Source organism: Neovison vison, chromosome 12 (assembly GCF_020171115.1).
Source record: "Neovison vison isolate M4711 chromosome 12, ASM_NN_V1, whole genome shotgun sequence".
In the NCBI taxonomy this organism is placed as follows: domain Eukaryota; kingdom Metazoa; phylum Chordata; class Mammalia; order Carnivora; family Mustelidae; genus Neogale; species Neogale vison.
In genome coordinates this window covers 68,363,485-68,377,120 of record NC_058102.1, presented here as the reverse complement: position 1 = coordinate 68,377,120, position 13,636 = coordinate 68,363,485, and the positions used below count along the sequence as shown (strand labels likewise).

General features: G+C 38.9%; 1 protein-coding gene across 1 annotated transcript in view; it reads right to left on the bottom strand.

Annotated features, from left to right (window-relative positions):
• Positions 1 to 13,636, bottom strand: part of ITPR2 (inositol 1,4,5-trisphosphate receptor type 2) — a 498,632-nt gene that overhangs the window by 210,173 nt on the left and 274,823 nt on the right. Inside the window, exons 36-37 of the mRNA XM_044226478.1 lie at positions 13,450 to 13,592; positions 7,948 to 8,056 (exon numbers count right to left, since the gene is read on the bottom strand). Of these exons, the coding sequence (XP_044082413.1) occupies positions 7,948 to 8,056; positions 13,450 to 13,592 (252 nt within the window). The remainder of the gene's footprint in view (positions 1 to 7,947; positions 8,057 to 13,449; positions 13,593 to 13,636) is intronic.

Below are 13,636 nucleotides of genomic sequence, written 5' to 3'. Positions count from 1 at the left end.
CTCTGAACACAGTCCTTCTTGTTCCCTGCCCCCCCCCCCCATCATCAGACCATCTCTATGCAACTCCCATAGCTTGTGCCTCCACTACCATCTCAGGTAAACCCTTGCTCAGATCTGGACCTGATATGTCTTTAAGACACAAAACAATGGTGCGGTGCTACAGTCACACTGCCCTGTCCAACAGCACACATCCTCTCAGATGGAGAGATGTCATAGAAATAAGAGTGGGACAAAATGGCTTTCAGGATAGAGAACATTTGAAATCATACTGCCCTAAATCCATTTTATTTATTTTTTTAAATGTTTTATTTATCTGTTTTAGAAAGAGAGAGAGAGAGTGTGTGTGTGTATGAGCAGGGGGGAGGGGCAGAAGAAGGGGGAGAAGCAGACTCCCCACAGAGCAGGGAGTCAGACGCATGACTGGATCCCAGGACCCCAGGATCATGACCTGACTCAAAGGTAGACACTGAACTGACTGAGCCACCCAGGTGCCCCCACTAAAGCCACTGACAAACATTCCTTCTCTCCCCCCCCCAACAAATTGTCAACATACATATCCTTACATGGCATTTTTAATTTTTTTTTAATTTTTATTTATTTTTTAAATTTCTTTTCAGTGTTCCAGAATTCATTGTTTATGCACCACACCCAGTGCTCCATGCAATACGTGCCCTCCAAAATACCCACCACCAGGCTCATCCAACCTCCCACCCCCCACCCCTCCAAAACCCTCAGACTGTTTTTCAAAGTCCACAGTCTCTCATGGTTCTCCCCCTCCAATTTCCCCCAACTCCTTCTCTCCATCTCCCCATGTTTTTCCTTGGCATTAAAACAAACAAACAAACAAAAACCCTCTGGTAATTTTTCCCTCTAAGACTTTATATATACACCTTTTGGGGTGCCTGGGTGGCTCAGTGGGTTAAAGCCTCTGCCTTTGGCTCAGGTCATGATCCCAGGGTCCTGGGATTGAACCCCGCATTGGGCTCTCTGCTCAGCAGGGAGCCTGCTTCCCCTTCTCTCTCTGCCTGCCTCTCTGCCTACTTGTGACCTCTATCTGTCAAATAAATAAATAAATCTTAAAAAAAAAGACTTTATATATACACCTTTCAATGTTTCATCCTTCAGTAAAATGAAGTACTATAATTTACAGTATGACATATAGTACATATACGACAATAGGTGACTCACACACAGACACGCATAACAGAAAATTACATTCTCTTCTACTCTTATTCCATTAAGACCCTTCAAAACATTGCCCATCCACATCTTATCTCTCAAACTTTTGGAACAAACTGAGAAACATGAAACAAGTTAGAATATGAAGTAAAATTCATCTAGGAATTGCCATCTGAGTACTATAAATTATAAATGTTTTTTAAAATAATTGACTAAATACCAGCTAAGATGTATTTACATGATGGTTTTATTTAAGGCAAACAAAATCAGAAAACTGGGATCTTAAAGTTGGAAATTGTTTCAAAAGGCATCTGGTTCAACCATGAAGCAAATTTATGCTTTATTGCTCTATCTTTTTTTTATTTTACCAGACATCCACTACTTCTGATATTGGAACCTAAAGGAAGATAAATGTAAACGGCAATATTTTAAGGTTGTAAATTTAAGTAGGTGGAGTCTGGATCGTATCCTGATGAGTTCACATTACACCACTTCACTTTTTTTTTAAATTTTTTTAAATTTATTTGCAGCATAACAGTATTCATTGTTTTTTTACCACACCCAGTGCTCCATGCAATCCGTGCCCTCTATAATATCCACCACCTGGTACCCCGACCTCCCACCCCCCGCCCCTTTAAAATCCTCAGATTGTTTTTCAGAGTCCATAGTCTCTCATGGTTCACCTCCCCTTCCAATTTCCCCCAACTCCCTTCTCCTCTCTATCTCCCCATGTCCTCCATGCTATTTGTTATGCTCCACAAATAAGTGAAACCATATGATAATTGACTCTCTCTGCTTGACTTATTTCACTCAGCATAATCTCTTCCAGTCCCGTCCAATTTGCTACAAAAGTTGGGTATTCGTCCTTTCTGATGGAGGCATAATACTCCATAGTGTTTATGGACCACATTGTCCTTATCCATTCGTCCGCTGAAGGGCATCTTGGTTCTTTCCACAGTTTGGCAACAGTGGCCATTGCTGCTATAAACATTGGGGTACAGATGGCCCTTCTTTTCACAACATCTGTATCTTTGGGGTAAATACCCAGTAGTGCAATGGCAGGGTCATAGGGAAGTTCTATTTTTAATTTCTTGAGGAATCTCCACACTGTTCTCCAAAGAGTCTGCACCAACTTGCATTCCCACCAACAGTGGAAGAGGGTTCCCCTTTCTCCACATCCTCTCCAACACATGTTGTTTCTTGTCTTGCTAATTTTGGCCATTCTAACTGGTGTAAGGTGATATCTCAATGTGGTTTTAATTTGAATCTCCCTGATGGCTAGTGATGATGAAAATTTTTTCATGTGTCTGATAGCCATTTGTATGTCTTGATTGGAGAAGTGTCTGTTCATATCTTCTGCCCATTTTTTGATATGATTGTCTGTTTTGTGTGTGTTGAATTTGAGGAGTTCTTTATAGATCCTGGATATCAACCTTTTGTCTGTACTGTCATTTGCAAATATCTTCTCCCATTCCGTGGGTTGCCTCTTTGTTTTCTTGACTGTTTCCTTTACTGTGCAGAAGATTTTGATTTTGATGAAGTCCCAAAAGTTCATTTTCACTTTTGTTTCCTTTGCCTTTGGAGACATATCTTAAAAGAAGTTGCTGTGGCTGATATCGAAGAGATTACTGCCTATGTTCTCTAGGATTCTGACGGATTCCTATCTCACATTGAGGTCTTTTATCCATTTTGAGTTTATCTTTGTGTACGGTGTAAAAGAATGGTCCAGTTTCATTCTTCTACATATAGCTGCCCAGTTTTCCCAGCACCATTTATTGAAGAGACTGTCTTTTTTCCACTGTATATTTTTTCTTGTTTTGTCGAAGATTATTTGACCATAGAGTTAATGGTCCATATCTGGGTTCTCTACTCTGTTCCACTGGTCTATGTGTCTGCTTTTATGCCAGTACCATGCTGTCTTAGTGATCACAGCTTCGTAATAAAGCTTGAAATCAGGTAATGTGATGCCCCCCATTTTATTTTTGTTTTTCAACATTTCCTTAGTGATTCTGGGTCTCTTCTGATTCCATACAAATTTTTGGATTATTTGCTCCACCTCTTTGAAGAATACCGGTGGAATTTTGATCGGAATAGCATTAAAAGTATAAATTGCTCTAGGCAGTATAGACATTTTAACAATGTTTATTCTTCTGATCCAAGAGCATGGAATGGTCTTCCATCTTTTTTTGTCTTCTTCAATTTCTTTCATGAGTGTTCTGTAGTTCCTCAAGTACAGATCCTTTACCTCTTTGGTTAGGTTTATTCCCAGGTAGTTTATGGTTCTTGGTGCTATAGTAAATGGAATCGATTCTCTAATTTCCCTTTCTGTATTTTCATTATTAGTGTATAAGAAAGCCACTGATTTCTGTACAGTGACTTTGTATCCTGCCGTTTCACTTTTACAAAAGACCTACATTTGTATCCATTTCTGCTCACTGAAAGAAATCTGGGGAAGATTTTCACTTTATTTTTCTTTTTAAGATTTTATTTATTTATTTGACAGACAGAGATCACAAGTAGGAGGAGAAGCAGGCAGAGAGAGAAGGAGGAAGCAGGCTCCCTGCTGAGCAGAAAGCCCAATGCGGGGCTCAATCCCCGGACCCTGTGATCATGACCTGAGCCGAAGGCAGAGGCTTTAACCCATTGAGCCACCCAGGTGCCCCAGATTTTCACTTAGAAAAAAAAAAAAAAAAGGCCAAGAGCTACAACAGGGCTCAGCATTCATTTAGCCACAGAGTCTTGATGGAGTTAGCGAGCACCCCAAGCAGCGAGAGTGGCGCCCCCAAGCTCCTTCGCCAGAACCACACTCAGCATCTTAGCATCAAGCCCTCAAGAGCTTTGAACTGTGTCTGTGAGCACCTGTGCTTTGTTTCAATTTATTCTGTGCATTTGCTAGCAAGAGGTGTCCCAAAGTATCAGAAATGCCTAAGAGAGGTTACACCTTAGGTCTAGGAATACATAAAAATTTTCCATATAAATTAATGGTCTTCACTTAATTTGCTTTATACCATTTTAGCTTATCAAAAATTTTATAAGAATGGGACGCCTGGGTGGTTCAGTAGGTTAAGCAGCTGCCTTCGGCTCAGGTCATGATCCCAGCATCCTGGGATCGAGTCCCACATCAGGCTCCGTGCTCGGCAGGGAGCCTGCTTCTCCCTCTGCCTCTGTCTGCCTGTGCTCGCGCTCTCTCTCCCTCTCTCTCTCTGACAAATAAATAAATAAAATCTTTAAAAAAAAATTTTATAAGAATAATCCACTTTGGGGGGCACCTGGGTGGCTCAGTGGGTTAAGCCTCTGCCTTCAGCTCAGGTCATGGTCCCAGGGTCCTGGGATCGAGCCCCACATCGGGCTCTCTGCTCAGTGGGGAGCCTGCTTCCGCCTCTCTCTCTGCCTGCCTCTCCGCCTACTTGTGATCTCTGTCTGTTAAATAAATAAATAAATAAATAAATAAAAAAGAATAATCCTTTTTGGGCTAGCAGGGGAAACGTGTATTAGGATAGCGAGTGAAGACAAACCCTGGTTCCTGGTGTGAATTCTCTGTTTTGATTTACTTCTGAGAGATCTGTTAGAAATGTTTCGAACACAAACAGTAGAAAACCAGTTGATGGTAGAAATCCAAAATTAGACAACCAGATGTTAGATACCCTCTGTGACTTACTGCCATTCTGAGTGTCTCCACATTGCAACTGTGGAGATTTATTTTGTTACATGCATTCCCGTTCAAACTGTCCTATAGAGCAATTTTAACCAGCCACAAATAAACTCTCCATCTACATACCACACGTCATCTCTCACCGCCAGTAAAAGAATCACTGTGATATACTGAACGCTGGCCTACCCCAACTATGTCCACGCCCTCACTACCAGAATCAGTGAATATGTGACTTCCCATTGCCAAAAGGACTTCGCAGGTATGAGGAAGCATCTTTAGATAGGGAGAAGAGACGGGATTATCTCAGTGAGTCCAATGTAAGTGTAATCACAAGAGGAGGCAGAAAGGTCAGAGTGAGAGGAGAGGTGATAATGGAGTGTGTGTGTGTGTGTGTACATGTGTGCATGAGTGTGAATGGGGAGCAGTTTGATAGATGCTATGCTGCTGGCTTTGACGATGGAGAACCAAGTCACGAGCCAAGTAATGAAGGAAGCCTCTAGAAACTAGAAAAGGCAAAGAAAGTCTCCCTTAGAGTCTCCAGATAGAACCTACCCCTGTTGACACACTGATATTAGGTTTTCGACCTCCAAAACTGTAAGATAATGAATTTGTGTGGTTTAAAACCACGAGATTTTTGGTAAATGGAAAACTAACACAATTGTGAACACACAGACCCGTATAATCCTGCTACTGGTAATCAGGGTTTTGTTCTGAGAGCACACAAAGACCTGTAGAGTATCTTTGACCAGTTTCTGAATCTGTTACCCAGTGCCATTTCACCCAGACTGATGAATCATTTCACTCCCCACTTCCCTTCCCACTGACATGAATAACTGAGCTAAGTAAAGTCCTGGTCTGGCATTTGCTGCGGGACCTCAGGCAAATCACATACTATCTCTGGGTCTCAATGACATTCTTTATGAATGCTTGGACAAAATATTCAGAAATGGCCTGAAGCATCATAAAAGAGAGGCACAAAGTATTTCCTAATTCTATTGAGAAAGTAATCACCACTGGTTGGAACAAGTGGTAAGTACTACCCATTAGAGCTCCTCCACAAAGATGACAGTAGGGGTTATTGAGATTTGTTTGGATTTTAGCAATACATGATTCCAAACGTAGCAAGGTTTGGTGCAGGATAAGCCCGAGGCACATTTCAAGCACACAACAACACAGATTTCTGGTGGCTAATGGTTGAGGAAGGGTGGGGGTAAAAAGCACTGGGGACATAATGAAGGGTGTGGAACACCAAGGCAGTACAGAGCCCCTGAGAGTTTCTGAAAGACTCTTATGATCTCTGCAGACTATATTCCATGAGTCCACTAGCACATGAATGGTACCCCACAGTGGCCTCCGGCAAGCTGTGTCATTCCTCTCCTTACCCGGGTGCCCAGGCACAATACCAGTATTTAACACTGTTCACAGTATATGTGTTAAATGATTGAGTGAATAACCGCAACTAGCCCTTCTCATCTTAAGTCTTCCTCTAAGGGCTATGTCTTGGGGGTGCCATTCACATCATATCATATGAGAATGGTGTCTCTTGGACATTTGAAAACAGCAGCTGTTCCTCCTTTTCTGCTCTGTCTTGGAGCGGTGGACTACGGGAGTTTTCTAAGCAAGAAACTATGAAAGTCTGAACTTGTGACAGCAGCGGGAATGGAAAGGAGAAACAGGTGCCAGCGTGATTGATTCTAGGGTGGTCTGGGAGATACACTTTAATACTCTTGACTAGTCCAAGTAAAATCTTACTTTATTTCTTTCTTATTTTCTTTAGAGTGGTTCTATAATAATCCGTTCCATAAAATCGGAACTCTTATGTATCTCCTGTTAAGTACAAGTTACTATTATTATAAACTTCACTCTTCTGTCAAAATTTATATTGATGCCATTTTTCTACTTTAAGATCTAGTACTTGAATCAAAATCAAACCATCTATAGCAGTATTTTAAGGAATTCAGAGAAAGACAACAAAAAAGTCTGAAATTGACCATGTTTTACAAGCATACCAAATACTCAGGCTTAGAAGCATTTTTCTTGAGTCCTATGTCATAGAAGCATTTGCCAAAATTGCACTGACCACCTTTATTTCTGTAATTTGTTTCCCAAAAATAGCTTAAATGATGAAGAGAACTAATGCAAAGCAAAAGTTGTTTTGATTATAAAGCAAGCATCTGATTCAAATGGAGTATTTTGAAGTTATGCCCCTTTCTATTAATATCCAAGATCCCTTTGCATTTCTTTTCCACAAGAATAAAGTTAAAACAAAAAACAACCTACCATTATGTTCTTTTTGAAATTAGATAGCATATCCATAAATTAATAAATAAAATTCTTCTAATTTTAAATATGTCAGATGATTAGTACTTATAGAATCAGATCAAAAAGTTATTAAGGAATATGGTACAAATTTTATTTGATACCTAACATATAGGTATAGGTAGCTAGCTAAAAAACAACAAAAAAAAACCCCACCTCACTAGATTTCTATTTTATATTTAAGTGTATCACCTTGGGTATTAGACATGCTGCCAGCTATCCCTTAATGAGCACCTGAGCTGTCATTTTTAATAACAGCATGACAATTATTATCTATAAGTTATATTCCCTGAAAATCATTTGTGTAATACTTAAATTAATATAGGTAAGAAGAGAAACTTACTATTCCGCCTACAAAAAATAGTAATATTTTATAATATGTGGCATTATATTATAGAAAACGAAAGGGACATATATTTACAATAAAAGATCAACATATGCATAAATGCATAGACTATTTTAATATGTAGTACAACTTTATACAGAATTTTAATAATGAATCTCACTCATTGAAAAAAAAAGTCATTTGATCTGTATGAGAAAAATACACATATTAAAGATAGAATATAATAAAACAAATGAGCCAAATACTTGGGCCATTCTGATCTCAGTTTTTTCTCAATTCAAAGCAGAGCTGAAAGATGAGTACCATACAAACAAATTATCTAATTCATCTACATACTCATGCCGTCAGTATGTAATATAAGCAATCATCTCATAGCCCATGTAATCCATCAGTTACGGTATACTAGAAATTCTACTTTATTTTCAAATACTAAAAATTTTAAAAAATATACCTCTTCCACAAAGCTGTCTTTCTTCTCTAGCATTTCTCGTAAAGTCTGAAGAATTTTAATGCACAGCTTTTCTTCTTTCTCCATTAGTTTCTTTGTATGATTAATCAACCTTAAAGCAGAATATTACATCTTAAGTACAACAGTGCTTTCTCTTCAGGTTGTATACTAACATCATGAACTAGAGGGGAAAAAGTCATGCTATTATTTGAGAATATGAAGTAAACACTATACCTATTTTCAAAACTTAAAATCACACTTTAGCTCAAAGACTTTGTATTATAAAGCACCCTTTGCTCAACAGGCAGTATATCTCAATGCTTTTAAATTTATTCAAGTAGCAGACTTTTGGTGGGATATAATACTCTAAAAGACAATGAGACTCTGATTATCTTTAATCCCATCATATCAACTAAAACAACTTTACTAGTAGAGAAATACAAATATTTGCAGCATATTACCTTTTATTATATTATGTTATACTATATTATTTTCTAGAGACTATATTACCTTAATTATATGGGCTCAGTAGCAGTCTAAAACACTGCAACCTTATTATAAGGGATTGCTTTCCAGTTTCTGATAATAATAATGATGTTGTATTTTTCCCCTACTAGGGCTTAGAGAAATAAGCAGTTTGTGATTAGAAGAAAAAAACCACAACAACAAAGTAACATCAAGACAGTCTATCCACATACTATTTTTACTGAAATGTGGGCAGAAATTCTAATTTTATAGTGGTAACCTTTGCACTGGTGTTCTGTCAGGAGAAAAGTTTGAGGACCATAGTTATATACCATCCTCAAGAACTCAAAATCAAGTAAAATGTTTATAACCAGAATGCATAGCTTATCATATGTAACTCTGAAAAAGCTGGTTCTCACAATGACCTGTGAGACACATTTTCCTAGAAAAACAGAAGGATGTCGAACATAATGGAATGGTCCCATTTCAGTGACGTGACAGGAGTACCATGGGACATAACCCCGAAGAAAAGTGAGCTTTCACTAGATAATGACTAGTCGCTGTTTATCAGGGGTCAAGATGAAGTACTAGGACTTCCCATGGACTCTCTCAATTCATCCTCACAACAAGCCAGTGCCACAGGTTCTATTATTAGGCTCATGAGAAAACAGAGGTCCTGAAAGATAAAGCAACTTGCCTGTAGTAACACAGTCATTAAGTGATGGGATCTGGAAATAGACCCAAATCCAACGACCACAAAGCCAATCTTGTGAAGCACCACTCTGTGGTGACATGACCCATTTACTAATCTCCTGCGTCTCAGAATTACTGTGAAGAGAGTCCCCACTCAGCCATATCTTATGTGATATGATAAGTGTTACAACACAGGTAATGGTAAATTAATGGTAAATGCTGTAAACTAGATAATGAAACTACTACCTTCTTGAGAGAAGTTTCCTAGGGCTGATAAGAGGTTCCAGAAAGAGATAACTGTTAATGATGAAGATTTCACCTAGCAGGAAAAGGTGGAGAGAGAAGGTGTCCTTTCAAAGGGAATGATGTGAACAGTGGGCAGAGGCAGAAAGCTGACCTTCCTGTCCAGGAAATAAGAAGTACTCCAACTCCAGCTGACACATGAACACAGGAAACAAGAGAGGATAAGAGAAGCAATCTGAAAAGAAGGAACAGGAAATACGATGCTAAAGAGTCTGGAATTTACTCCATAGAAAATAGGAGATCTCTGTTTTGAGGGACCTGAATGACCCTGTCTACATGTAGAAGATGATGTGGAAAAGTAAGAATAAGGCAAGGAATAACAGGGCATGTGATGGGGTAATTGTACAAGAAGCAATATAGAAATAAAATATTCAGGACATGGTAAGTAATGACAAATTGGAAGTGGAAAAAGAGGAGGAAGGAGGCATCTGACATTGATGGACAGGGTGATCAGATGGACAGTGATAGTTTTAAACGATACCCATGCCATGCAGAAGGGGAAGCACACAGTGAAAGAACAGTGATTTCCTTTCAGACATGGGATCAGGTCCAGTGGGCAGAATAATTCTAGAGTCCTCCTTGTAAGGAAAACACTTGCTGTCCTGATACTTTTGCTATTTCATCCTTTCTTTTGTGGGATCATCCTCGAATTCATGGACATAGTTTTGGTGGGCACCGTAAATTTCATTTGATATTTTTTTTCCTCTCAGGCTGTTTTAATTTTCTTTAACTTTTCTTTAGATAAATACTTCATTCACCAACCATTTGAAAATATCAAGCATAAAGGTGAATATCATTTTCTAGAGATTTATACAAGGTATTCATCTGTTACATAATGTCTGGTTGAGTAAAATCTGTGACCTTCTAACATTGCTTTCCATGATCAAAGGAAAAAATAAGTTTCATGAAACAATGTACCATATAAATACATGTGTATCATGTATTAAATTAACATAAAAGTTACTTTTATTATATGAGATGCACTTTGATATTTTATATTTTTAACTCATTTTTAATGGTTGCCTCTGCTCCCTAAATTAATTTTTAAATCCATAAATGAGTCACATCCCACAGTCTGATAAACTCTGAGATTATCCTTCCTAAAGGACGAGTAAGTGTTAATTTGAATAGATTGTAACCAGATGCCTTAAATGTTAACACCCACATTGACTTACACGCTCTTTATTCTCTTCTCTCTCAATTTTTTTAAAGACCTTATTTATTTATTTGACAAATAGAAAGAGAGAGACAGTGAGAGAGGGAACACAAGCAGAGGGAGTGGGAGAGGGAGAAGCAGGCTCCCCACTGAGCAGGGAGCCCGATGTGGGGCTCGATCCCTGGACCCCGGGTCATGACCTGAGCCGAAGGCAGATGCTTAACAACAGAGCCTCCCAGGTGCCCTTCTTCTCTCAATTTATTTGACAAAGTAGATACGGAAATTGGGGATCTTTCCTGGGATCTACCCACCACATTCTCTAGCAGACCCATGAGTCGACAAGTTCCAAGAATTAAATTCATCTGAAGAAGTCAGAGGCCCCACAAAGACCTTGGATCTACACTCTCTTCTCTAGCTGAGCTTTACCAGAGAGCTCTGCACAGTAATCAGGGCCCCTTGCATAGCTATTAATAAAGCTGGATTCTAATTTTATTAGATATTCCTACAAATAAAACCCTTGGATTTTCACAGAGTTAGGGAAGGAGCAGGATAAATGCTAGAGCAGAAAACAGACATTCCTGAGCCGCTGGCCATACTACAATCATAACAGCACAAAAATCTCTTCTCTAACCACTAAAGTATGTGACATCTTTTTTTTCCATCCGAGTGTCCTATCTGTAATATATTCCCACTATTATATTGCTCTGTTTCTCTCCTTTTAGGTGCCTAGTGTTGCAACAAATTTGCTTTTAGCACATGTTCAGCACAGGCCAATATTTTCTTGGCATTTTGAGTTACTTCATGTCATCTTTTCATAGATCGACATCTTTAAGTTCTCGACTGGTGCCGTCAACATAACTTTTTCTGCAATAATTGAGACATTCGCTGTGTTATCAGATTTGTTGGCTGCTAGCCATCTATGCCTATTAAGCGCTTAAAATGTGGCAAATGTGATGGGAACTAAATATGTTCTTTGTATTTTTATTAATTTAAATTTTATCTTTATTTTTTTTAATTTTTTATTTTTTCAGCGTAACAGTATTCATTATTTTTGCACCACACACAGTGCTCCATGCAATCCATGCCCTCTCCAATACCCACCACCTGGATCCCTCAACCTCCCCCCTGCCCCCCCCACCCCTTCAAAACCCTCAGATTGTTTTTCAGAAAAACAATCTAATTTAAATTTTAATTTAAATAGCTATGCATAGCTAGTAACTACCGTATTGACAGCCTCATTCTTGACACTGAGGCAGCAAACTTTTTTGCTACAGAGCCAAAGAACAGACACTTTAGGTTTTGTGGGCCACACAATCTCTGTGGCAACTAGGTGACAGTCCTATAATAGCCACAGAGAACAAGTGAATGAACATGTGTATCTCTGTTTCAATAAAACCTTATTTGCAAAAATGATCAAAAGGACCAATTTACTTTGATGGGGTAAATTTGCGAGTCCCTGTCCTAGACTGTCAGTTTTCTGGGATATATCTATAATATCATTTTAATTTCCTGGACTTATAATTCTCATTTACTATCTGCTTTTTAATTCATATTCTATTAGTTGATATATATCCATTGGAGGTAAAGGGTATTTCTCAAAGGCTTTACTTTCATAATGAGTTACTAGTGAATAAGTCTAATTAATTTTTTTTTCTAATGGCTTCCATGGTCATCAGTTTTACAGATACAGTTTTACAGATACATCAGTTTTACAGATACTTTTTTTTTTTTTTACATCTTCACTTAAAAATTCTTATTATAAGACTGGCAAGTATCCAGATGAACACAGTCTTCCTAGTCCCCATAAGACATAGGGGGTCTAGAGTCAAGAATCCACAATTCTGGCCATAGTACAGAAAGCTTGCCTATTCTTCAAAATGATTCCTGCAGTCAGTTCTTCTCATCCCATACCTTGTTTTCTCTCCACAAATCCCAGCTTTAACTGGTAAAAGGAAGGAACACACTTCTTGTGTCTTCCTGTGAGGGGGTTTCAGCAATATCCTCAACCACACAGGAATTAGATGTGATAGATATGGTCGAGGGGGTTGGCAACCTCCTCCGGCTCCCCATCCAATAAAACCACGTACCTCTGACTGGCCATCCCGAATGAGTCACTCAATGAGTGCCCTCAACATTAAGACGCATCTTTTTTTGTTTTTTTTGAGGAGCTGGTTACACTTTGTCTCACAACCTGCAGCTCTTCCTTGAGAATTGCTCATTTACCATTAACATGGAAATAAATGGAAATATTCTAGGATAAACACATCTGTTGTACTAGATCTGACAATAACATAAAAATGCTGAGAGAAATGAGTAGAGGAGAGGCCCAATGAGAGGCCCTGGGTGAGCACGGCAGAGGGAGACGTCATGGCTCTTCACCTAAAGCACATCTCAGTGTTTCCCACAGCTAAAAGGAGGCTGAGCCCTCAGTCTCTTAGTGTTTGTGCAGACAGATACAAGAGGCAAGCACACAGAGGACAATAACACATACAGCAAGACCTCAATAAATGCTAGTTTCCCCTTCCATCCTCTATATTAATGAAAATAAGTGATTTTAAACAGGAACCTTTTTGAAGGCCACACCACATAGTGTGTGTGGGATTAGAGAGGACAGAGAGGACTTAGAAGCAAAATATTATTTCATTTGATATTTTGTGCCCAGTAATGACATTTTATTTTCAGTAAACTTAGTTTACTTGACTTTCACCAAAATAAAATTTATACTGAACCAAATTAATAATTCTGAAAGTATATATTAACACAGACTTTAGATCCTTCACATGGTCTGTGGACTGTCGTGTAGTAGTCTGTGTTAGAGAAAGCAGAACTGTGTTAGAGACCATCTTGGCTTGAGAACGCTAGCAGAATCTCAGACTGAAGTCACTTACTTGGACATGAAGGCACCACATCTTATTCTTGCATCACTCCCCTCGGGGAACAGTAGTTCTGGACTGTACAACACATCAACCAACACGGAGAATTCAGCTTGCATCATCGGGCTGAACTGTTGCTCCAATGAGGCCACTACATCCTAAGGAATAAAGCACAAGAGAACATACATGAAGATATAATTCA